The 25,881-nt window shown below is 36.6% G+C and overlaps 1 protein-coding gene across 1 annotated transcript; it reads right to left on the bottom strand.

Annotated features, from left to right (window-relative positions):
* Nucleotides 1-10,839: 10,839 nt before the first annotated feature.
* Nucleotides 10,840-12,453, bottom strand: LOC140865861 (cyclin-D3-2-like). Its single transcript, XM_073270685.1, has 4 exons — nt 11,821-12,453; nt 11,508-11,715; nt 11,298-11,431; nt 10,840-11,200 (listed from the first exon to the last, which is right to left on the bottom strand). Exons 1-4 carry the CDS (start codon nt 12,316-12,318, stop codon nt 10,955-10,957), a joined length of 1,086 nt encoding a protein of 361 aa, XP_073126786.1. The 5' UTR covers nt 12,319-12,453; the 3' UTR covers nt 10,840-10,954.
* Nucleotides 12,454-25,881: the final 13,428 nt, after the last annotated feature.

Below are 25,881 nucleotides of genomic sequence, written 5' to 3'. Positions count from 1 at the left end.
CCAATTGTGGGCACACTTTATATTTTCTAAGGTCCCATTGGATCTATTGATTATATATGGGAAATGCGTATCCAAATTTTTTTTCCGTCAAATATTTTTATTTGTAGAAAATTAAATAAATTTATGTGCAATTTTATTTTTTTAAAAATATAATATAGATTTAATAAAGTTCACAGTATTTATGTCAGGGAGGTAGTTTTGGGAAACAAAACTATCATTGAAGCTTAAATGATATAGATAAGTATTACGTGTAAATTTCAACCATTTCGTGATGTGTTATCTGCACAAATTCGAAGTTTATCCCGTGCACATAATATTACAACCAACCACGCGCGAAATATTTATCAAAAATCATAAACTTCAGACAATTTTATTGTGATTTTTATATATAAAAAAAATTGTGACGAGAACTTATTGAAAAAGAATCGATTTTTCACGGGGAAAAAAAATAAAAAAAAACTAGTATCTGTATAGAATTCAATTTCAGGGCTTTTAAGCAATTATTCCACGAACTTTCTAATTTCTATCACGGAGAATATGGGAAATAATTAAATGGTCTCTGAATATATTCTATTACGATGCTTTTTTATTTTATTGTTTCATGCATTTATTGAAGTTTTGAAGCAGCGTTGTGTAGCGCCAAGCTGCAATTTGTTCTATATTTTTTCAATTTTTTTGAAATTTTAAGTATTTAATAATGTTAATTATTAATTTAATAAATAATTTTAATTTCTTATATACAAACAATTATTACTATCAGTTTGTGTTAGTAGTCAATAATTGTTTTTTGTAAGAATAACGTGCAAATAATTTTTTTTTTTTGGTTTTAAATAAACATAAAAGTAAGTAAATGAAATGTTTGAATAAATTAAATTATTTATTTAATTAAGTAATTAAATTGATAAATACATTAAATATTTATCAATAGATACTTGATAGAATGAAAGATTTGTATCAATAAAACAATAAATAATATGAGGATATTTTTCTAAAGTAAATTTAATAAGATAGATAGGTCGACTCAGTTTATATTTATAATAAAAAATTAAAATTTTAACCTAAAAAATAATAATTTTTTATGTGTTGAGTCATAAGAGATATTCTCATAAAATTGACCTGTTATACTATCTCATAAGAATTTTTGAGTAAGAGTATATTCTTATTAAAAAATTAAATTGTTGAATACGGATTCGTGATTTACGAAAAATCGCACTAGTTATGTCAAATTTTTCATCAAATGTGGAACTCCTAGACTCGTGGAAGGAGATAATAAATTTAAAAACAAAGATACCTAGTTGTTTTATTTAAACTTTAATTATAATAATTTAAGCCAAATATGAAATGATTTTAAAATACTTCGCGCAAGCAATGGCTAATATTGGTAGGAGATAATCTAAGGTAATTTTGGAATTGCTTTTGAAAAATACTTTTGAGTACAGGTGTCAAAATGAGTTAGAGGGTGGGTCGGCCGACCCACAACCTTTCGTAACTCAACATTAGGCAGGACGGGGCGAGTTGTTTTACCTTTTAGGCGGGTTAAAAAAATACCAACCCGACTATCTTAGGTAGCGGGAAGGGCCAAACAGGCGAGCTTACGTGTGATTTGGTAGATTTTGACGGACCGATCCGCAACCCATCATTATGTAGGGTGGAACGGAACGACCAACCTTTTAGACGGACTGAGAAATTGTCAATCCAACCCACCTTATTGATATCAACCATTCTTGTTACTCAATTGACTCCATTATAAAGACACAACATTTGTCCAACGGGTAATTTGCAAGTGGTTAATATAACGAGTTTTCAGCAATCTCATGATTTTATAGGGATGATGTATGTAATTATTCGTCTGAACATTATTTAAAAAAAATTAATTTACATTCACTTCTTCTATACTTTTTTTCCCTTTTTTTCATTCACCCCCTTTACTTTTAATAATTAAAACTTTTCATACTTGTTTAAAATTGAATCTAGTCATCAAAATTGGGATTGGTAATGATTCGAGCTAAATGGCACAGATACACACACATATTTCTATAAATATAGATACAGTAAAAATAATAATAATAAATGTAAAATAAATAAAAGAATAGAAACAATAAGTTGAATCACAAGGGGAGTGTGTGGGCATATGAGAATGTAAATGAGGTCAGTTTCAGATCCGTGTAGGCCCGCTGAGTCAGATGTTGCTCTCACCAGCCCACCTGGATCGATCCTGGGCCCATTTAGATTTCTAAATTCAAACATTTATTTTTATTATTATTATTATATATTTTGATTTTTTTTATAGTATTATATATTTTCCTTCTAATAAAATAAGAGATAGAAATTCATTTTTCCTTGAAAAAAAATCTCGAATTTTAATAAACGTCTTCTATAATCATCCGGACATGCCTAATTACAAAACGATATAAGATCTTATAATGTTGTTGTTAGCACACAAAATTTGGCGAGTGAGAAATGTTGCAGGCGTGCAATGCACATGATGTGCCAAAATACGAAAAAAGTGAAAAAAAAAAAAACAATCTAACTTTTAAATCAAATGAATATAAAGCACCGGTTCAACCGTCGGTCTCAGTTTTTCCGGTTAAGCTCAAAAACTAAGGACAATAATTTGTAAAAGTGGTGAAAATAAAGTTGAAAGATTCAATAATGACAATCGAATTAACTTAGCCATTGATTGAACGAAAATATGCATAAAATTCATAATAAGAGAAATTGAAATAAGCTGTTGAAAAGCATGAGGAACTACGAAAATAACAGTAGAAAATATGTATTGAAAATTCAAAAAATAAAAGATGAAAACTCGGAAACTTGAAATCTGCATAATTTTGTTGTGAAATTGAGAGCAAATTGAGTGATTGTTCATTGTTGAATGAGTGTGTCTTGTATTTGCCTTTGTTTCTTTCTTTTAATATGTCGTTTTATTCTAACTGTCATCCCACAAAATCAAAAACATGAGTCATGTCACCTCTCCACTTTCTCCACTTTTGTTTGACTTGATCTACTATTGTAACTAGGGATGGCAAGTTTTATATAAATCCCGACCTGTCCCGATTCCCAACCCGATCCCGTTCCGAAATTTTCCCGACCCAAGTGGTCGGGATTTTTTCCGACCCGATTAATTTCGGGATCGGGATCGGGATAGGCTACTCTTTCCGACGGGATTCCCGACCCGATCCGAATATAAAAATAATATTTTTTTAATAATATTTTTTAATTAAAAAATAATTTTTTTTTAAATTTTATGTTTTAATATTAATATTTTTATAATTATATACCATATATTTTTTTATATTTATCTTTTTTAATATTAACATTGAGTTATAAATTTTTATTTTGTTTTTTTATTATTATGAATAATTATATGTTTTTTTTATTAATTAAGTAGTTGTTTTAGTTTATTTGTAATGTACTAAAAAAAATTTTTAGTTTTTTAATGGTTATATATAAATAAATTTTAATTTATTTGTAATGTATTAAAAAATTGTTTGATTTTTTTCATAATTTTTTTTAAAAAAATATTTTCATAGAATTTTTTTTTAAAATATTATTCGGGATTACCCTCTCCCGACCCGACGGGATCCCGAATATTCGGGTCCCGACACTTCTCGGGTGCGGGATCGGGAGAAAAAAAAATCTCAATTTCTATCGGGACAGAAAATCGGGTAAGGGTGTTACGGGACGGGTCCCGACCCGATTCCACCCCTAATTGTAACTTCTAATTATGGCCTATATTCAACGAGGATAAAATTGATTGAACGAAAATATGCATAAAATTCATAATAAGAGAAATTGAAATAAGTTGTTAAAAAGCATGAGGAACTACGAAAATAACAGTAGAAAATATATACTGAAAATTCAAAAAATAAAAGATGAAAATTCGGAAACTTGAAATCTGCATAATTTTTGTTGTGAAATTGAGAGAAAATTGAGTGATTGTTCATTGTGGAATGAGTGTGTCTTGTATTTGCCTTTGTTTCTTTCTTTTAATATGTCGTTTCATTCTAACTGTCATCCCACAAATCAAAAACATGAGCCATGCCACCTCTCCACTTTCTCCACTTTTGTTTGACTTGATCTACTATTGTAACTTCTAATTATGGCCTATATTCAAAATTTTTCTGAAGTCTTGCTTTAATTGTCAAGTTCCTTGAGCTGATGCACCAATCCACATGCTCCACTAACTGTCCCACTAACTTCAACATGCCCCACTTTCTTGAAACTGTTTTGACCTAGTCTTGTTTTTTTTTTTTGTCTCTGATTAGTTCCTCAACATGGTTCTCCGAGTGCTCGACTTCACTCCGCTAACTTGTAATTATTTTGATCTGGTCTTCTCCTTTGTGCCTACTTAGTTCCTCAAGCTGGTTTCTCACGCACCCAAGGTTCCTCGAGTTGGTTCCTTGACTTTTCGGCCTGAATTAGGATTGGAACTGCATAATACTATAATTCAAATAAATAATTTAGACATTAATTAGTTGGCCTCTAAAATAATTAAATAATCTATTTTCTGGTCAAACAGTTGTTTATTCAACGACAGAGGTGTGAATAATACTCAAATCATTCATTCAAATGTCCACATCTCAACACATATGCATAATTAATATTATAAGATCGACATGACAAATCATGAGTTGTTAGATCTCCTATTAGGGTAATACCCTTAAGGTATGTTGAACTAAACCGTGTTGGTTTGACATATTGTTTGCTTGGTAGAGTTCAACCTAGCATATGAGTATTACATCAATGATAGATCTAATGTCTCATGATTTGTCACGTCAACAATATATCATTAATTAAGCTTATGTGTAAAAATACGAACTATTGGGTGCATGATTTGAGTATTATCCTTAGTGTAGGATCTCATTAACCCGTTTGCTTCTATTGTTAATCAAATTTCGACACAAAACAATTTTTATGGTTCATTAAATAACATACCAAATTACATGAATTATATATATATATATATATATATCATCAAACTAAACCTCAATACTTTTCGATTTAGTTTAGTTTTGATGATATTCTCGATCAAGCCTACCGACATGACTTGCTTAGTGTTATTTACCTAGTTAATATGGTTTACATGTTAATACATTAATTAGCCCAAAGATTTTATCTAGTACTCACGGAAATGTACATGTAAGACGGAAAATTTTGACATCATCAAATAATAATAATAATAATTAATAATTAATCTGATGGTGCTATATATCACCATTAAATGCCTTATTAAATTATAATTATTATTCTTAATTACCAATATACACCATGCCGACGTTGGGTATGCTATTTGCCTAGCTCCTTATGGTAGTTAAATTAAATTACATGGTTGGTTCATCACCTAGTAACCTATTATAGTTTTCCAAAAGAGTATGTTGCACTTGATAACAAAAGCGCCATTAGCTTTTTGACCTAAATGGTTGCCTGCTGTTAGGTTTCGGGTCTTCTATTGGAATGATTGATCCATTAATTAACGCCAAATAATATATATATATATATATATAAATTTTTTTATGTCGATTTTAGTGTACTAAAATCATCGGGTTAAGGTATATAGATATTGGTGAAACTGAAATAAAGTAGGAAATTTTTTCAGTTTTGAAATGGAACGAGGATACGAAGACTAATCCCAATATTCCCACAAAAACAATTAAGAATTAATTTCAACTCCGTGTATACCAATTATATATGTACGTAGTTAAACAATCAAATTTTGTATTTAACCCTATCAAATAATCCTTAGAAAAACAATTAAGTGAAAATAAAATTTATTTCATATCACGTGATTAGAAACCTAATTTGATAGATATAAAATAGTGGGGGAAAAAAAATTCTTCATGATAATAAAAGCAAAAGGGTTGTTAATCCTTCCATTGGAAAGTCAAAAGAAACAATAATATGTTGTCCACAGTACTCGATGAAGGGCATGAAAGGTATTGACTTATGAAGTACTTCCAAACAAATTTTGGTCAAGTGATCAGTGTAAAATCAATACAAATAAATTGAGGGACCAAAACCTAGATTATATTTTTTTTACATTTTTAAAAGGGTGAGACATAATTTTTTCTGTCTCATGCAGCTTTACAGCTGTGGGCATTGCCCAAAAAAAATAAAAAAAAATAAAAAAAATTAAAGAAGTTGAAAAAGAAAAGGTAAAAATTCCATGCAAGGGGTTTTACTTTTACTTTTACTTTTCATCATAAAATAAATTATTGCGCTTTATTAATTATAATAATAAGCAAAAAGGGGAAGAATATAGAAAGAAAGAAGAAGGTAAACTCCGTAAGCAAAAAGTATTGCGTGGAGTTTATCACTGCTTAGACTTTTTAGCTAGGAAGGCATTGGTAATCATCATTTGAGCTACAAGAATTGGTCTAATATTTGTCCTCCCTCAAATTTTTGTCACCAAATATATATATTTATATATTGTTCGTCTTTGAATATTTTTTCCATTTTTCTTATTCATGAAAATTTTGAAATTAGAAGCTTTCTCAAACATTATATAAGTACACGATCGAAATTGTATGCAAAGTGGTTTTATTTTAATTCCATCTTCTATTTGAATCGGAACCATTGGTTCCGGAATCAAAAAATCGTGGCTTTAGAACCGTGGTCAGATCTGTGTACATATATATAAAAGGGGTCGAAGCACATATGTTACATGTGTAAAAATTAATGATAAATCCGATGCTAGAGATTTGGGGGTGATTATTTTTATTGTTATATATAATATTAAAGATATAAATAAATCTAAATCAAAATTTTGAGAGTAGAAAAAAATTAAGTTACTTTCATATAAAACTTTTAAAACCATTAGATCTGCTACATCTGACTAATGCTTCGACTATTGCTTTAAAATTATAGATTATTTGTCCTTCTGTGATCAAATGATCCACAAGATCTTTGATCAATCACAAGGGAAAATCATTGCCAAGATTTATTGAAATAATTTAATCAATTATCTTGGAATTATCCCGCAAATATATATGTTGTTCTCCTGAAAGGAACTAGAAAAAAAATGACGAAGAAAATGATATGCCCTTAATAAATTCCAAATTATACATGTATTATTTACTTGATAAACCACAAAATTAAGCAGATGTAATATTTAATTTGTAGATTTTGGAAAAAAAATTAAACCACAATTATCTTTAATTATTTTAAATTAGATCGAACATGGAATTGTGTCCTCCTATTGAAGGCTCGATAAAATTAGAAAATTGAATAATCGATCTATATCATAATTCATATTTCATTTTTTCAATAATAATTTTATCATCCAAAGTCCAAGTGCAACATAGAGATTTGATTAATTTAATGGTTTCAAGAGAATATATTAAATCTTTGAATTATAGAAAACTCTAGTCTAAATGAAGCTATTATTAGTGTAGTGGAAGTGTATTCCGAGTTTTTTTTATAGAGTAAATATTTATATATAAATAAATAATATTTCAATGTCCGAATATAAGTTTTTTTATTGAGATAATCAACATTTATAGTTTTATTATAGTAATTTTTGTAAAAAGAAAAACCAGCATATATAGTGTGTGTGATATAAGTTTGAAACCTTAATACTTTTATCATAGAGAAAATGAATAAATTAAAAGGGAAATAATAATAATAATAATAATAATAATAATAATAATAATAATAATAATAATAATAATAATAATAATAATAATAATAATAATAATAATAATAATAATAATAATAATAATAATAATAATAATAATAATAATAATAATAATATGAAGAAACAGTCAAACAGTTATATATAGAATGGTCTACAACTCTACATCCTGCTTGCTTGCTTTCTTTATGCAAGCAAATCACTATTGTGATAATTTTGTCTACCAATAGAGGCATTAATTATTAACTAATTAGAGAGATAGAATATATTTTTTAAAAAAAAAATGAAAGCGAGCACTTATATTATATATTAAAAAAAATATTTCTTAATATGTCACCTTAATTTAATTCTGCATCAGAATTATTAAGGAATTTTTTAGACTAGAATTATTAAGGAATTAAAACTAATAATGTGTGCGTATTTTTGGGGTTTTTATTTAAAAAAAAAACGTTTCTATATTGTCTATTGTGTGATATACAGACCGAAGATATACATATTTAGAGTTAATAAAATAGTAAAGATATAACAAAAATATGATGGTCACGCATTAATTATGTAGTACAGATCTTCCACTCGAACTGATTCACAACAAAATATTACATTTTATGTCAAAAGTATTACTTTTCATTCTAAATATTGGTCGGTTAATACGTCCCATTGATATAAATCCGTATGACAATTTCACCAAATATCTACTCGATAATATTATTTTTAAGAATGTTAATTTAATGTAACAAATACTAACAATAAATGGGATTATACCCTTTTTCATTCCCGTTATCTAGAATTTATCTTCGGTACATATATAAGATAGAAAAATTTCTAAACCGACATAGCTGAATAATTTTTTGTTATATGCTTTTGTTTTTAAGAATAAAATTATTACTCCATATGTACCAAATATATACCATTGTTTGATTTTTCACACAGATTAAGATCATCTTTATAAAAATAATTTTTTTTAAAAAAACTCAATTTATATTTATTAAATTTATTTGAAGAAAATAACGGCATGTTTTCCAATACTTTGTTAATATGTCGATACTGGTAAAAAAAAAAACAAAAAACAAAAACAAAAACAAAAACAAAAAACGTTACTAAAGTCTAATAAAATATAAAAAGTAGATTATATATTTATTTCAACAGAAAAACGAAAAAAAAAATATATGTAAGTGGAACAGATTAAATGTAATATTTTATATTCAAAGTAAAGTGTGAGTACGTAATATAAAAGGGAGTAAATATATGATGATACAATAATTATTTGTGCAGATTTTTATTATTAGGCGGAGTTGCAAACTCCAAAAAATCTTAGATATAATAGATGATTTATTTATTATGGGTTAATAAAGTGTCGAATCAGACATACTTTATTATAAGGATTTCGAATGTGCATGGAGAACTGGCATGCACAATCTATTTCATCGTGTGTTACATTCAATTGGTATACAATAATATAACATAAAACATTCGGGAAAAATAATCTTGCAAGAAGATCACTCTCAGTGTGTTTGGTTAGAAAAGCCAACGAACTACAACACTATTAAAAAGATAAATTTTTTTAATTAGAAAAATCTAGTGTTTGGTAACAAAAACTGTTTAAAAAACATTTAAGTGTTTTTTAGAACTAGAATTTTAGTTTTTTTTTTTGAAAAAAAAATCTGGTTCTACTTCTATTAAAAAATAAAATAAAAGTATTTGTCAACATTTATCTAATTGTTAAAACTCCTTCTTATTTTTTAATTAATAAAATCACTTTTTAAAAACTGGACTTGTTTATGTATTTTTTTCCCAAAAAAATAGATTTTATATATCCAAACTCACCGTATATCTGATATTATTGTCGAACTTTAGATTTTAATCTAATTCACACAACAATAAACTTCATAAATTATTTTTTAAAGAAAAGTTACAATCCACCATTCTGAATTTGCCCAATGAATTGGCAGGCTCAAGTCAAACCCAAGATTATATATCATGTAAAAGAGAAAATATGGGAATGCATGCATAGTTCAGAAAAGCAAATAAAAGAACAAATTATACAAATGAATGTTAAACAAGACAAAATAACACCGGCAAATAAATCATGGATAATTATGTTATTACCATCTTTGTGATTTCAATCTACTGCCAAAATTAGTTATTAGTCATACATAGAGGTGCAAACGAACTGAACCCGTTCGTGAGCTTTACGAGTTCGCTCGATAAATATTTGATTCGTATTCGAGCTTATCGAACTCGAGACAAATTCGAACATGTTCGAACTTTTTTTCGAGCCGAGCTCGAGCCGAAATTATTCTGTTCGATAGTTCGCGAATAGTTCGCGAGCCTTAATATTTTAATTAATTTAATATAATTATATAATAAATATATATATATTTCGAACTTTTTCGAACCATAATATCTGAATAGTTCACGAATAGGTTCGAATATTTCGAGCCGAACTCGAACTTCATTTCGAGTCGAACTCGAGCTAAAATATTTGAAATTATCGAACTTCGAATCGAGCTCGAGCTCGAACTCGAATATACTCTTATCGAGCCGAATTCGAACCTTAAAATTTTACCATTATTCGGCTCGATTCGATTCGTTTGCACCCCTAGTCATACACCTTCCACTTTTGAGAATTTCGGTAATTTATTTTATAATTTTAGTCATTATTTTTTCTATGGAAGTGTTATAAAACAATATGAAAAAGCCAAAAAGCTGGGACTAGGATGGGAAAAAAACAAACACACACAAATATATATAGTTTACGAAAAGTGAAACTTAATAACATTTAGAAAAAATTAACAAAAAACTAATATAAAATATCGAAAGAACAAATTTTGACAGTGTATTATTATATATAACTATAGTATAGAAAATATTTCGTAAACTATTATTACTTAGACTAAATATCATGAAAAAAAAGCAGCATGGCACCAAGATCTATCTCTCGACTTGCAGAATATCGAGAATATATATATATATATACTAAAACACCATAAATAGAGCAACAGTTGTGCAGATATTCTTCAATGTTTCTCTCATATATGTTTTTTTTTTTTTTTTTTAACTTAAAAATTTGACTGTAAACAAAATGCCAGCTCTTTCTGCCACCACCAACTCTGTTTGTTTTTTTCCTCCTCTTCTAGTGCAACAAATAGGCAGAGTTTTAATGAAAGCAGATTTAACTTTACTCAACCATTCAGAATATTGCAGAATAATTGTAAGTTAATAACTATAAAGGAATATATATGGAGATATGAATAATGTTTCTTGGAAGAGGTAAAAAAAAAAAAAGCAGAGTTCTTTTTTCTTTTTCTTTTTTTTTTTTAATTAATGAGGGCTGCTCCATACGGCATCTACAAAAACTCTGCTGCTCAATGATCCCTGCAGCTTCATGTGCTGTTCTTGAACCCTCATTTTCTTGAGAACTGGCTGGCTAGGGGACGAAGAAGATGAAGCTTCCCATTGATCGTTTGAGCCATTTGGGATATTGATGCTTGAAGCTTGGCTGGATTTGCGCTTTGGGGGGCTGTTTAATATGTGTGAGATAAGATTGTAACAATCATCCACTTGTTCCTGCCAAAAAGAGGACAGTTTTTTAAAGAAAATGTTTTGGTTTTTATGGAACTGATTAGCATGAAAAATGGGAGAAAATATGGCTGTTTATACAAACCTTTCTGGTTTTGAGGACAAGAAGAAGCTGGTTTTCATAGTCAATGGAATCATCACAAGGCTCCAACCCATGAATCACTTGAAGCATAGTGGCAGTGGCCAACACAGATGGCAGATAGTGTGCGATTCTTGAATCTGTTGAATCCAAATCTTTGGTCAATAAACTGCTCATTTAATTAAACATCAATCATTCTGTCTCAAAACTAATTACCAGATATTACTGAGAGCAGAAGATTTTCACAGCTCCTGAGAAATTCCCAGTGGATATAGTTATAGCCCTTCATCCCAAGCCTCCTCACAATGTGATCGAGAAACGAAAGTGGGGTCACTGGATTCATCCTCCATTGGAGTGATGAAAGAACCAGAAGCTCCATTTTCTGAATGGTTTTGGCATCAAACACACACTCTGAACACTCCACCTAAAGTTGATCAAACAGAGAATTAACAGCAGATTAAAGACTACAAACAAAAACCCACAAAGAATAATAAGATCCAACTGAAAAAATGCTGGTTTCGAAACATACCTGAAGATCTAAGAGAAGGGGGGCATCGGTTTCTTCAACTTTAGCAGCCAAGGAGAGACAAGTAACAACAGCAAGCTGCATCATCCATGGTTTACTATCTGTCCGTAAATTTGAGCTCCAAAGAAACCTGTCGAAATAATTAACAGCAAGAATAGCAGTGGTGGGTGAGAATCCATAATAAGCATTGACTCTCAGTATCCACTCCACAGATTCTTTTCTTGCTAGTGAAAGGGGACAAATGGTTTCGACACTGCTGTCGGATTTAGGACAAGATTCTTTCTCTTTTCGGAAAAGGGATTCAAGTTCTTCATCTTCCGAGAACAAATCTTGTTCCAATACATGGAACAAGGGGGGAAAGGATGGATTTTTGGGATCGGGACTGTTCTTGTTTAAGGTAACTTGGCTTTCTTGTTCTTCTCCTTCAAATTCAACCCATTTTTCTTCTTCACAATAAAGGAAATCGAAGCAGGAAAATGGAGCATTTTGTTGTATATTCATCCTCTTCTGAGAAGAAGGGCTATTTCTCCTGCGTTCATTATACTCGAAAAGGGGAGAAAATTAAAGGTGAAACCATTCGCTCTCTCTCTCTCTCTCAATCTGAGCGGTGACCGAAGTACTCAGTTCTCAAAAAACAGAGATATAAAAAGGGAGAGAAATTTTATTTAAACAGAGTGGGTGTCACGCTTGTCTTTTCTTTATGCATATGGATAAATGGTAATCAAAATATTTGTTTTTTATATTGGATAATTGCAATTTTTTTACCTTCCCTCAAAGAAATTACAATATTTAGTGGATTTTTATTATTCAATTAGGTTTGACGATTCTTTTCATGTCACGCTTTGAAATCGAGACATGTCATCGGCATTATTTAACGCATCATAACGTGAAACAACAAGCCACGTGGTATATACAAAATAACCAACAACAGTCTTTTGCATAAACCATAAATTGTCTTTATAATGTAAAAACACAATTGCGACATTGTGGAAGCGAACTAAAATTTAAAGTAACAAAATCTAGACATGATTTATCTTGAGCTGATTCGTCCTCACCAGCACCAAAACATATTTTGTTCCTCGTCATCTAACTCATCTTCATCCTTATCTGGGGAGGAAAAGAAGGGGTGAGTGTTTTGGAAAACACTCAGGAAGTGGGGGCCGATCGAGCATGATAAACACCAAAATATATTTACATATACACATGTACATTTCATAATCTCGAAATGAAATAAGCATGTTGAATCTAACTCAAATACAAAACAAACTTAGCACTGAAAATCATCTCATTTTTTCATGGTTTACTGATAAGTCCCCTATATGTTACTCTTCTAAGGGTCGAGGCCAAATGAACGGTTATTATATCTCACCGCATCAGGACCAAATCAAATCAAATCATCGAAAATTTCCTTAGCCACTTCTAATTCGAATCTTAACAGTGCATTTCAAATAATTCAAACATGCTTCGAATATTTTATATAATATCGAACAACCAACGAATTCAATGTAGTATATCAAGTCAAACAAATATATATCATGCCGATCGAGTTTTCAAAATCATATGTAATTTATTTTGTAAAACTTAACTCACACAAAAATAAATATAAGTATAAAGACTTATATCAAGAATATAGGTATAAAAGCCCACTTACTGTATTCAATTTCTATGAAAAAAATCGTGTAGGAGTAGACGTTGTTTAAAAACCTTGAACTTGAGCAAATCTCGAATTTGGTGAAGGCCAGAATCTGCTCAACCTTAGGGGAACTAAACTGCTCGGTTTTGGACAAAAAAAGACAGCTTCTTCGGTTGAATCCCAGGCTTCTTCTTTCGACTTTTGGACAGACTTTTGGCTTAATATCCGCTGCTAAAAACTCCGATGATTGCTGCAGGTGCTAGCTTCGAAACTTGGACAGATTCCAAGGCTTCAAGGACAGAATCTTGCTCTCAAAATGTTGCTCAAAGGTTTTGAAAATGGCCAGAAGCTCTTTTCGAAACGATGCCGAGTTTTTTGAGTTTTCTTGACAGCACTTGTGCTCGAAACTGAAAAGAATTCTCTCAACTTTTGCAGCGCTTTGCTCACTTGAAATTGACAGAAGTTGCTGCTCGAAAATATGTGTTGCTGGTGCTTTCATTGGTGTGATTTTTCTTTCAGAATCTGCCATTATTTATAGGATATAAGTAGCAGCTGAAGAGCCTCCCATTTATGGTCAATAACTCTCATTAACAGCCATTATTCCTCATCATTTACAATTCTTGGCTGCTAATTTCGAAATCTGTAGCATATTCCATCAGTTTCAACCTCTTGATTGCTGATATAGGCTGTTACAACTCCTCATATTCAGCTGATTATTGTTTCCTTGTAATGCTGTTGAAAATTGAATCTCCACATTTCGTCTCACAAAATGAATCCATTTTAGAATTGCAATATTTATGGGATTTTTGTTAAGGGTGAGGCCCATATTAAAATCTCACATCTGAAGATTATCAAAACTGAATGAGAAGACCTCCTATAAATAGAGCTCCCTTATTTCAGTTATTGTATCCCATTCTTCTCTTTTGTATTGACATTAGAGAAGAAAATAAAGAAAGAAAAAAAAAGATTTGTTTTTTTTTTCGGTGATCTCTTGTGTGAGTTAGAGAAATATTTTCTCGGTAATACTCGAGGCTTGAGTGTGGAGAGATATAATGTTTTGTATACACTTGTAATATTTTTCCGGTAATAAAGATTTGCAGCAGCTCCGTGGACGTAGCCTATATTGGGTGAACCACGTAAATCTTTGGTGTTTTTGTTGATTATTTTATTCCGTAATTTCTATTATCGTCATGTTCGCTTCGGTATAATCCATAACAACTGGTATCAGAGCTGTTACGGTGTTCGAGAGCCTTGGTGAAAAATTTCTTAAAATTATGAGTATGCTCCGTGGTTGCAGCTTTGTCTGATTTTCCACATCAAAAAAGATTTTTTTGAAATTTTATTAAGGCAGGAGAAGCGATGGCCGGAAATGACGGATCGGGACCTGGAATCAATAAGTTCGACGGTACAGATTTCACGTTCTGGCGGTTACAGATTAAAGATTATTTGTATAGCAAGAAGCTACATCAACCTCTATCCGGGGTGAAGCCAGAAAAGATGGAGGATGATGAGTGGGAGCTCCTTGATCGACAGGTGTTAGCGGTAATATGATTGACCCTAAAAAAGAACGTGGCACACAACGTGGCGGAGGCAAAAACCACGGAGGAGATGATGTCCATTTTGTCGGACATGTACGAGAAGCCATCAGCAAATAATAAAGTGTTCCTCATGAAAAAGTTATTAAACTTGAAGATGGAGGAAGGTGCTTCGGTGGCGGCACACATCAATGAATTCAACATGATTGTTTTCCAGTTAACATCGGTGGAAATCAAGTTTGATGATGAGATCCGTGCACTTATTCTTTTGGCATCTTTACCAAATGTTTGGGAGCCAATGCGGGCAGCGGTTAGCAATTCTGCTAGAAAAGGAAAGTTACAATTCAATGATGTCAGAGATCGAATCCTTGGTGAAGAAGTTCGCAGGATGGATTCGGGAGAAGCAACATCATCGAGATCTGCTCTAAATCTGAAAAATAGAAGTAGGGGCAGGAGTAGCAAAAAAGGTTCTAACCGATGGCATGACAGATCCAAATCAAGAAGTGGAAAAGACAAAAATACATTTGAAAAGAAATTGAAGTGCTGGAGCTGTGGTGAAACCGGTCATATGAGAAAGGACTGCAAATCACCCAAGAATAATGCAAATGTTGTTACTGAGAATGCACATGATGCCTTAGTACTATCCATGGAAAGCCCGGTTGATTCTTGGGTTATGGATTCGGGAGCTTCGTTTCATACCACTGGTGATCGTGAGCTATTCAGTAATTACACTGTTGGTAATTACGGAAAAGTTTTCCTGGTTGATGGAAAACCTTTGGAAATAGCTGGTATGGGTGATGTCAATTTGAAAATGTCAAACGGATCTATCTGGAAGCTCAAAAAAGTGAGGCATGTACCAAAGTTGACCTGGAATCTGATCTCAGTGGGACAGCTTGATGACGAAGGCCATAAAGTGACCTTTGGTAATGGCTCTTGGAAAGTGAGCAAAGGAGCCATGATTGTTGCTCGAGGAACGAAAACTGAAACTCTTTATATGAATTCCAGTTGCAGAGACATGTTAGTAGCTGTGGATGCTGGAGCCAACTCAAGTCTATGGCATTGTAGACTTGGACATATGAGTGAGAAGAGAATGAAGATGCTGATGTCAAAAGTTAAGCTGCCGGAGTTAAAAACTGTCGAACACAAACTGTGTGAAAGTTGTGTTCTTGGAAAACAGAAAAGGTGAGCTTTTCGAAAGGCGGTAGAGAACCAAAAGCAGCAAAGTTGGAGTTGATTCATATTGATGTATGGGAACAATCTCCTGTGACATCCCTTGGCGGCTCACGATATTATGTCACATTTATTGATGATTCGAGCAGGAAAGTTTGGGTTTATTTTTTGAAAAATAAATCTGATGTTTACGAAACATTTAAGAAGTGGAAAGCCATGGTGGAGAATGAGACCAACTTGAAGGTGAAGTGTTTACGGTCTGATAACGGAGGAGAATATGAAGATTTTGAGTTCAAGAAGTATTGTACACAAAACGGGATCAAGATGGAGAAAACCATTACTGGTACACCTCAACAGAATGGTGTGGCTGAAAGAATGAACAGAACCCTGAATGAACGTGCCAGGAGCATGAGATTGCACGCTGGACTGCCGAAATCATTCTGGGCTGATGCAGTTAACACTGCAGCGTATCTGATCAACAAAGGACCTTCGGTACCACTTGATTGCAGAATACCAGAGGAGGTCTGGAACGGCAAAGGAGTAAACCTTTCGTTCTTGAAAGTATTTGGTTGTCTCTCATATGTTCACATCGATTCAGCCAGTAGAACGAAACTTGATCCGAAATCAAAGAAATGTTTCTTTATTGGTTATGGAGATAATGATTTTGGTTATCGGTTCTGGGATGACCAAAATCGAAAGATCATTCGGAGCAGAGATGCCATTTTCAATGAGCAAGTTTTGTACAAAAACAAATCAGACATTCCAGCTGGAGATAAATGTCCTGAAGTCAAGAAAACAAATGAAGTGCCATTAATAGATATTCCTATGAATGAATCGGAGGATAGTAACCAGGAAGAAGAAACTGCACAAGAAGCTGATCCACAAACTCCGGTGATTGAACTGAGGAGATCTTCAAGAACAATAAGACCACCTGATAAGTACTCCCCTGCACTTCATTATATTTTGCTGACAGATAAAGGTGAACCAGAGACCTTTGATGAAGCGATGCAAAATGATGATTCAATCAAGTGGGAGTTAGCCATGAAAGACGAGATGGATTCACTATCATCCAATCAGACTTGGGAGTTAACAAAAATTCCGGAAGACAAAAAGGCATTACACAACAAGTGGGTGTACCAGATCAAAAAAGAAGTTGATGGTAGCAAGCGGTACAAGGCGAGACTTGTTGTGAAAGGTTTTCAACAGCGGGAAGGCGTTGATTATACCGAGATTTTCTCTCCAGTGGTAAAGTTAACCACTATCAGAATTGTACTTGGACTAGTGGCTAAGAAAGACTTACATCTGGAGCAGTTGGATGTAAAGACGACGTTTCTTTATGGTGACTTGGATGAAGAAATTTATATGAAGCAGCCACAGGGATTTGAAGTACGAGGGAAGGAGAAAATGGTATGCAAACTTCAGAAGAGCTTGTACGGTCTCAAACAAGCTCCAAGACAGTGGTACAAAAAGTTTGATGAATTCATGAATAACAACGGTTTCCTGAGGTGTCAGGCGGATCACTGTTGTTATATGAAGAAGATTGATGGTTCTTATATCATTCTACTGCTATATGTGGATGACATGTTGATAGCAGGATCGTGTCTGGAGGAGATTGATAAACTCAAGAGAGAGTTATCAAAAGAATTTGCAATGAAGGATTTGGGAGCTTCAAAGCAAATCCTTGGAATAAGGATCTCAAGAGATCGGGTGAACGGAGTCTTGAAGTTATCTCAGACAGAGTACGTGAAAAAGGTGCTTAGCAGATTCAACATGGATGAAGCTAAACCAGTGAGTACTCCTTTGGCTAGTCATTTCAAACTAACCAAAGTCCAATTACCATCGACGGAGCAGGAGCATGCTTATATGAATAAAATTCCTTATGCCTCTGCTGTCGGAAGCCTCATGTATGCAATGGTGTGCACCAGACTAGACATAGCACATGCAGTGGGAGTTGTGAGCAGGTTTATTAGCAATCCGGGAAAACAACACTGAGAAGCAGTGAAGTGGATTATCAGATACTTGAAAGGTACTGCTGGTTTATCTCTATGCTTCAGGAGGACTAATCAGGACTTACAAGGATATGTCGATGCCGACATGGGTGGTGACCTAGATGGCAGAAAGAGTACTACTGGATATGTGTTCACATTGAGTGGTACGACAGTAAGTTGGGTGTCCAAGTTGCAAAAGATTGTTGCACTTTCGACTACTGAAGCTGAGTACGTTGCAGTCACGGAAGCGAGCAAAGAGATGATTTGGTTGAGATCATTCCTTGAGGAATTGGGTCTGAAGCTTGAGGATAGTACATTACACTGTGACAGTCAGAATGCTATTCATTTGGCAAAGAATCCTGTTTATCATGCTAGGACGAAGCATATACATGTTCGATACCATTTCATCAGATTAGTTTTGGAATATAGAATCTTGATGCTTGAAAAGATTCCTGGAAGTAAAAATCCAGCTGATATGTTCACAAAAGGCGGTGACCACTGACAAACTGAAGTTATGTTCGACTTCAGTTGGATTGCAAGTATAAGCGAGGAGGCATGAGCTGCTGTGTAGTAGCCCGTAACCAAAATCAGTAATTAAGGAATTAATCATAATTACTTGGGTAGAGTTCGGAAGCTCCGAAGATGAGTTCGGAAGCTCCGATCAGGATCGGAAGCTCCGAACAGGATCGGAAGCTCCGATCGATATTACGTCAGGCATGACATGTGGCAAGATCGGAAGCTCCGATCAGGACCGGAAGCTCCGATCACCCCTATCCGGAATCAACAAGTGATATTTTGACACGTGGCAGATCAGGATCTTCGGAAGCTCCGATGGCAGGATCGGACGTTCCGATCGAGGTTCGGACGTTCCGATCGAGAATCGGAAGTTCCGATCGTTGTCTATAAATAGAAGGCCGAGGCTTCACTTTCATTTGCCAATTCCGAGTTCTCCTTTCCATTCTAGTCCTTTTGGAGCTGTTCTAGTCTTCTTAGGCTTGGTCCGGAGGTCGGCGAGGCATTCGGTAGTCGTAGCGGAGTTGTGCCCAAGTTCTGGAGGCATCGACATCAAAGGGCTAACGACGGACGAAGGTATAGCTTTTGCTTCCTATAAATATTTGGGAGTATGCAATAGCTTAGTTAAGGCTTTTAGAGCACTTTAATGATAGTAGTATCATTTGGCAGTGTAGAGCAGACTATAGGCGTGGACCTAGAGTTGGTAGAGCTTGCACTGTTTTGAGGTACGAAAGTACTGTTCGAGATATCCTGACTGAGTATGCATGTATTATGTGACTGCATGATTTATATGCCATGATATTATGCTGCATTCATTTGCATCTTGCTGTATCTCTTTCGAGATGTCTGTTAGTAGGGTTGTACCCTATCCTGTTAGTGGATGGACTTCCATCGATTTGGGTCCGGCGTATCCACGGTTATCTCGGTATGGGAGCCACCTCCTGAAGCGACGGCACAGCGTGCTACATACCAGGGCCCGGTCTGTCTCTGTTATCTGATCCTTGACCTCGAGTCTATAGGGAGTTCACTTTGCATGCATGTATACTCATACTCTCGTACTGAGCGTTTTATGATCACGTCTCGTACTCTGTATTTTCTGGACACCCTATTCCATAGGGCAGGTTTGCGATTGGAGGAGGAGGGTGGATCCAGGAGGGGCTAGTCAGTGGTTGGCCAGCTGGAGCTTCGCTTAGGTTTTATTACTGTTGTTTTGGGTTTATACAGCTATTCGATTTGGTTGTATATTATTGGATAAATTACAGATTTCTTTACTTGGGATTGTATATTATTTATGGTTTTTGCAGTTTTATTCTGATATCTGTTTAATTAAGTTAATTGCATGCTTAAGTTCTGTTTAGTAGGTGATCCGGGTAAGGGTCACTACATTTATGGTATCAGAGCATGCAAAAGAATTCTTGGGATTTAGTCTCATCTTGAGGTATTTTTGTAGATGTCAAATCGTGACGACCGGAGTTCTCATGGCAGTGTTGGTGGGCGTTGGGGTGATGCCGACCGGGAGCCTCGTCGAGAACGGCGTCATCGTCACCATGACGACGAGCGTTTCACTATGCGTCGATTCTTAGCTATGGGTCCTAAGCCCTTAGTTGGAGGTGAGTCTCCGGAGGATGCGGAGAACTGGTTAGACCGCATGGAGATGACTTTTCAGACTTTCTAATGCACAGAAGAGCAGAAGGTGGAGACCCTTGGCTATCTTCTGGATGGGCGTGCGCGCAGGTGGTGGAGGTTTACTTCTGCACCTTTTGTTGCTGCGAGAGGAGTGGCCACCTGGGCCGAGTTCCGCACAGCTTTCCAAAAGCGGTATTTTCCTCCTGCACTCCGTCAGTCGGAGGCAGGCGAGCTACTGAGTCTGCGATAGGGAGCCATGTCTATCGATGAGTATCAGCAGAGGTTCTTTGATCTGCTATCCTATTGCCCCGAGATTGCTGATAGCTCAGAGATGAAGTATAATCTGTTCCTTCAGGGCCTTAACCCTGAGATCCATGATCGTGTGGCGGTTGGCGACGACATGTCCTACGAGGGTTTGGTGAGCCGTTGTCACCAGGCGGAGGACAACATTCGGCGGAACAGGTCTTTCCCTCAGTCGAGGCCTGCTAGTTCTTTGGGTCCCCGTGCCCAAACTTTCAAGAAGTCTGGATCTTCTTCTCCCTCTGGTTCTGGAAGTGTTGTCCGTTACGGTAAGAAGGACAAGTGTGATCACTGTGGGAAGAACCATCCATCCGACAAGTGCCGTAGAGCTTCTGGAGCTTGTTTCCGTTGTGGGGAGACTGGTCATATCCGGAGGGATTGTCCACTGTCTGGGGGAGGCGGTTCTGGTTCTGGTTCAGGATCAGGTTCTCAGGCCACCGTTCAGCAGAGGTCGCAGGGACAGTCTGCTGGGAGTTCTCATTTGAGGCCACGAGCTTCTGGCCAGGTGTTTGCCCTGAGACATGATCAGGCAGTGGAGGAGAATGAGAAAGTCATCGCAGGTACATTTCTGCTTTATGGTATACCTGCTCTTGTACTTATAGACACTGGTGCATCTCATTCCTTCATTTCTGCACGTTTTGTTAAGAGGCATAAGTTACCATGCATTGCACTAGACGTAGTGATGTCTGTTTCTACTCCGACGGGCCGATCTGCTTTGGCTAAGCGTCTAGTGATGGGTTGCCCCTTAGAGTTTGAGGGTAACATTTTGATTGCGAATCTCATGGTCCTGGCGATGGACGACTTTGATTGCATTCTGGGAATAGATATGTTGACTACCTATCGAGCTTCAGTGGACTGCTATCAGAGATTAGTACGCTTTCATCCAGAGGGGAATGAGAGTTGGTTTTTCTATGGTGAGGGAGCGCGACCTCCGATGCCTTTGGTATCAGCTTTGAGAGCCTGTCGAGCTCTAGAGTCTGGCGGAGAAGGCTACCTTATCTATGCAGTTGATTTGTTCGCTGAGAGTATTGGGATAGAGAGCATTCCTGTTGTGGATGAATTTCCAGATGTGTTTCCTGATGGGATTCCGGGTTTTTCTCCTGCTAGGGAAGTTGAGTTTGGCATAGAGTTGATGCCGGGTACTTCGCCTATTTCTAGAGCACCGTATCGTCTGGCTCCGTCAGAGATGCGTGAGTTGAAGAATCAGCTACAGGATATTTTGGAAAAGGGGTACATTCGTCCTAGTGTATCTCCTTGGGGAGCTCCTGTTCTCTTCGTGAAGAAGAAGGATGGGTCGATGCGGCTGTGCATTGACTATCGGCAGCTGAATCGAGTCACTGTGAAGAACAAGTATCCGTTGCCTCGTATTGATGACTTGTTCGATCAGCTGCAGGGCACGTCAGTTTACTCCAAGATTGACTTGAGATCTGGGTATCATCAGTTGAGAGTTCGTGATCAGGACGTAGCCAAGACTGCATTCCGTACTCGCTATGGGCATTACGAGTTCCTAGTTATGCCATTTGGTTTGACCAATGCGCCGGCTATATTCATGGATCTGATGAACCGTGTCTTCAGGAAGTATTTGGACAAGTTTGTTGTGGTCTTCATTGACGACATCTTGGTTTATTCGCGTAATACGAAAGAGCATGTTTCTCACTTGCGGTTGGTACTACAGACTCTTCGAGATGAGCAGTTGTACGCCAAGCTGAGCAAGTGTGAGTTTTGGATGGATAGAGTGGTTTTTCTTGGCCATATCATATCCAGGGAAGGGATTTCTGTTGATCCAAGCAAGATTGAAGCGGTACTTAATTGGTCGCGTCCGACGACAGTTGCTGAGATCCGTAGTTTTTTGGGTCTAGCAGGGTATTATCGTCGATTCATTCTGAACTTCTCTCAGTTAGCTCGACCTTTGACGCAGCTTACCCGCAAGGGTGTGGATTTCGAGTGGTCCTCCGAGTGTGAGGAGAATTTTTGTGAGCATCGACGGCGGTTGACTTCTGCGCCGGTGTTGGCATTATCGTCCGGATCTGGAGGGTATGTGGTTTACACGGATGCTTCTCTTCAGGGGTTAGGTTGTGTCCTGACTCAGAATGGGCATGTGATCGCATACGCTTCGAGACAGCTGAAGCTTCACGAGGACAACTACCCAGTCCATGATTTGGAGTTAGTAGCCATTGTGTTCGCTTTGAAGATCTGGCGTCATTATCTGTATGGCGAGAAATTTGAGATCTTCTCCGACCATAAGAGTCTCAAGTATTTGTTCACTCAGGAGGAGTTGAACATGAGGCAGAGACGTTGGATGGACTTGCTTAAGGACTATGATTGCGAGATTAAGTACCATCCGGGAGCTGCTAATCTCACCGCTGATGCTTTGAGTCGCAAAGTGCGACTATCCGCACTTCAGACTTGTTCGATATCTAGTACGATTAGTGACTGTTGTACTTCAGGTTATACCTTCAAGCATAAGAAAGGTATGCAGAGTATCCAGATGTTTGCGATATTATCTGAACCAGCCTTGTATTCGCGGATTCGAGATGCTCAGATGTCTGATTCAAAGACCCAGCGTTTAGCTCGTCTAGCTAACGAGGGTAGCTCGTCTGGATTTCATTATCAGTCAGATGACTTTCTGTGTTTGTCTGGTAGGCTTGTGGTTCCGCAGGATGAAGAGTTGCGAGAGGAGATTTTGTCTCAGGCGCATCGCACTAAGTTGAGTATTCATCCTGGGAGCAACAAGATGTACAAGGATCTACGTACTCGTTTCTGGTGGAAGGGAATGAAACGCAGTGTTTATCAGTTTGTTTCGAGATGTTTGGTGTCTCAACAGATCAAGGCAGAGCACCGACGACCTGGAGGATTGCTTCACAGTCTGCCTATTCCTGAATGGAAATGGGAGTTTATCACAATGAACTTTGTGACCCATTTGCCGGTATCCCCGAGGAACTGTGATGCTATCTGGGTTGTGGTGGACCGACTCACCAAGTCAGCGCATTTCATTGCCTATAGCCGAGAGTACTCTGTGGATCGCATGGCACGGATGTACATTCAGGAGATCGTCCGACTTCATGGAGTGCCTGTGAGCATTGTCAGCGATCGAGACCCCAGGTTTACTTCTAGATTCTGGGGGAGTGTTCAGCGTGCGATGGGTACTACTCTTAGTTTGAGTACAGCCTATCATCCGGAGACTGATGGTCAGTCAGAGCGCACTATCCGTACGTTAGAGGATATGCTTAGAGCGTGCGTCATGGATTTTGGTTCAGCATGGCAGGATCATTTGCCGTTGATCGAGTTCGCTTACAACAACAGCTATCACACTAGTATTGGGATGGCACCTTTTGAGGCGTTGTATGGGCGACGTTGTCGTACTCCACTCTTCTGGGAAGAAGTGGGGGAGAGACAGGCTGAGGGGCCGGAGTTTATCCAGCAAGCGATAGACATTGTTGATCAAATCAAGAAACGAATTAAGACTGCACAGGATCGTCAGGCCAGCTATGCTAATATCAAGCGTAGGCCTTTGCAGTTCGAGGTTGGGGAGAAAGTGTTTCTAAGAGTGTCACCTTTCCGCAAGATTCTCAGATTTGGCCTTAAGGGCAAGTTGTCTCCCAGATTTATCGGTCCGTTTGAGATCTTGGAGAGCATTGGCGATTTGGCTTATCGACTAGCTTTGCCACCGCATCTATCCAGTATTCACAACGTGTTCCACGTATCTCTGTTGCGACGGTATGTGGCGGATGAATCTCATATTCTGCAGCGGTCTGAGGTTCAGGTAGACAAGGATTTGACTTATGTTGAGAAACCTCTTCGTATCCTGGATTATAAGGATAAGGTTTTACGGAACAAAGTCATTCCTTTGGTTTTAGTTCAGTGGCAGCGCCGAGGCACTGAGGAAGCTACTTGGGAGCTTGAGGACAGGATGCGTAAAGACCATCCTGAGTTGTTTTGATTTCATTCTTTAAAGTTGTATTCAGTTGCAAACTCTGTAAACGTTTGATTTGAATAAAGAATGTTTCTGATTTCTGTTTTTGCATTCGGTACTTAAGATCTGATTTCGAGGACGAAATATCTTAAGTGGGGGAGAATGTAGTAGCCCGTAACCAAAATCAGTAATTAAGAAATTAATCATAATTACTTGGGTAGAGTTTGGAAGCTCCGAAGATGAGTTCGGAAGCTCCGATCAGGATCGGAAGCTCCGATCGATATTACGTCAGGCATGACGTGTGGCAAGATCGGAAGCTCCGATCAGGACCGGAAGCTCCGATCACCCCTATCCGGAATCAACAAGTGATATTTTGACACGTGGCAGATCAGGATCTTCGGAAGCTCCAATGGCAGGATCAGACGTTCCGATCGAGGTTCGGACGTTCCGATCGAGAATCGGAAGTTCCGATCGTTGTCTATAAATAGAAGGCCGAGGCTTCACTTTCATTTGCCAATTCCGAGTTCTCCTTTCCATTCTAGTCCTTTTGGAGCTGTTCTAGTCTTCTTAGGCTTGTTCCGGAGGTCGGCGAGGCATTCGGTAGTCGTAGCGGAGTTGTGCCCAAGTTCTGGAGGCATCGACATCAAAGGGCTAACGACGGACGAAGGTATAGCTTTTACTTCCTATAAATATTTGGGAGTATGCAATAGCTTAGTTAAGGCTTTTAGAGCACTTTAATGATAGTAGTATCATTTGGCAGTGTAGAGCAGACTATAGGCGTGGACCTAGAGTTGGTAGAGCTTGCACTGTTTTGAGGTACGAAAGTACTGTTCGAGATATCCTGACTGAGTATGCATGTATTATGTGACTGCATGATTTATATGCCATGATATTATGCTGCATTCATTTGCATCTTGCTGTATCTCTTTCGAGATGTCTGTTAGTAGGGTTGTACCCTATCCTGTTAGTGGATGGACTTCCATCGATTTGGGTCCGGCGTATCCACGGTTATCTCGGTATGGGAGCCACCTCCTGAAGCGACGGCACAGCGTGCTACATATCAGGGCCCGGTCTGTCTCTGTTATCTGATCCTTGACCTCGAGTCTATAGGGAGTTCACTTTGCATGCATGTATACTCATACTCTCGTACTGAGCGTTTTATGCTCACGTCTCGTACTCTGTATTTTCTGGACACCCTATTCCATGGGGCAAGTTTGCGATTGGACGAGGAGGGAGGATCCAGGAGGGGCTAGTCAGTGGTTGGCCAGCTGGAGCTTCGCTTAGGTTTTATTACTGTTGTTTTGGGTTTATACAGCTATTCGATTTGGTTGTATATTATTGGATAAATTACATATTTCTTTACTTGGGATTGTATATTATTTATGG

This window comes from Henckelia pumila, chromosome 4 (assembly GCF_033568475.1).
Source record: "Henckelia pumila isolate YLH828 chromosome 4, ASM3356847v2, whole genome shotgun sequence".
NCBI lineage: Eukaryota > Viridiplantae > Streptophyta > Magnoliopsida > Lamiales > Gesneriaceae > Henckelia > Henckelia pumila.
The sequence above is the reverse complement of the archived record's forward strand: the minus strand, read 5'-3'. Positions and strand labels throughout refer to the sequence as shown.

Excerpts from the sequence above, each read along its gene's own strand:
- LOC140865861 (XM_073270685.1), bottom strand. The coding sequence starts at position 12,318 with ATGAATATACAACAAAATGCTCCATTTTCCTGCTTCGATTTCCTTTAT. Across the intron at positions 11,432-11,507 it reads TCTGCTCTCAGTAATATCTG|ATTCAAGAATCGCACACTAT; the intron begins GTAATTAGTTTT and ends TGGATTCAACAG. Across the intron at positions 11,201-11,297 it reads TTGTCCTCAAAACCAGAAAG|GAACAAGTGGATGATTGTTA; the intron begins GTTTGTATAAAC and ends TCTTTTTGGCAG.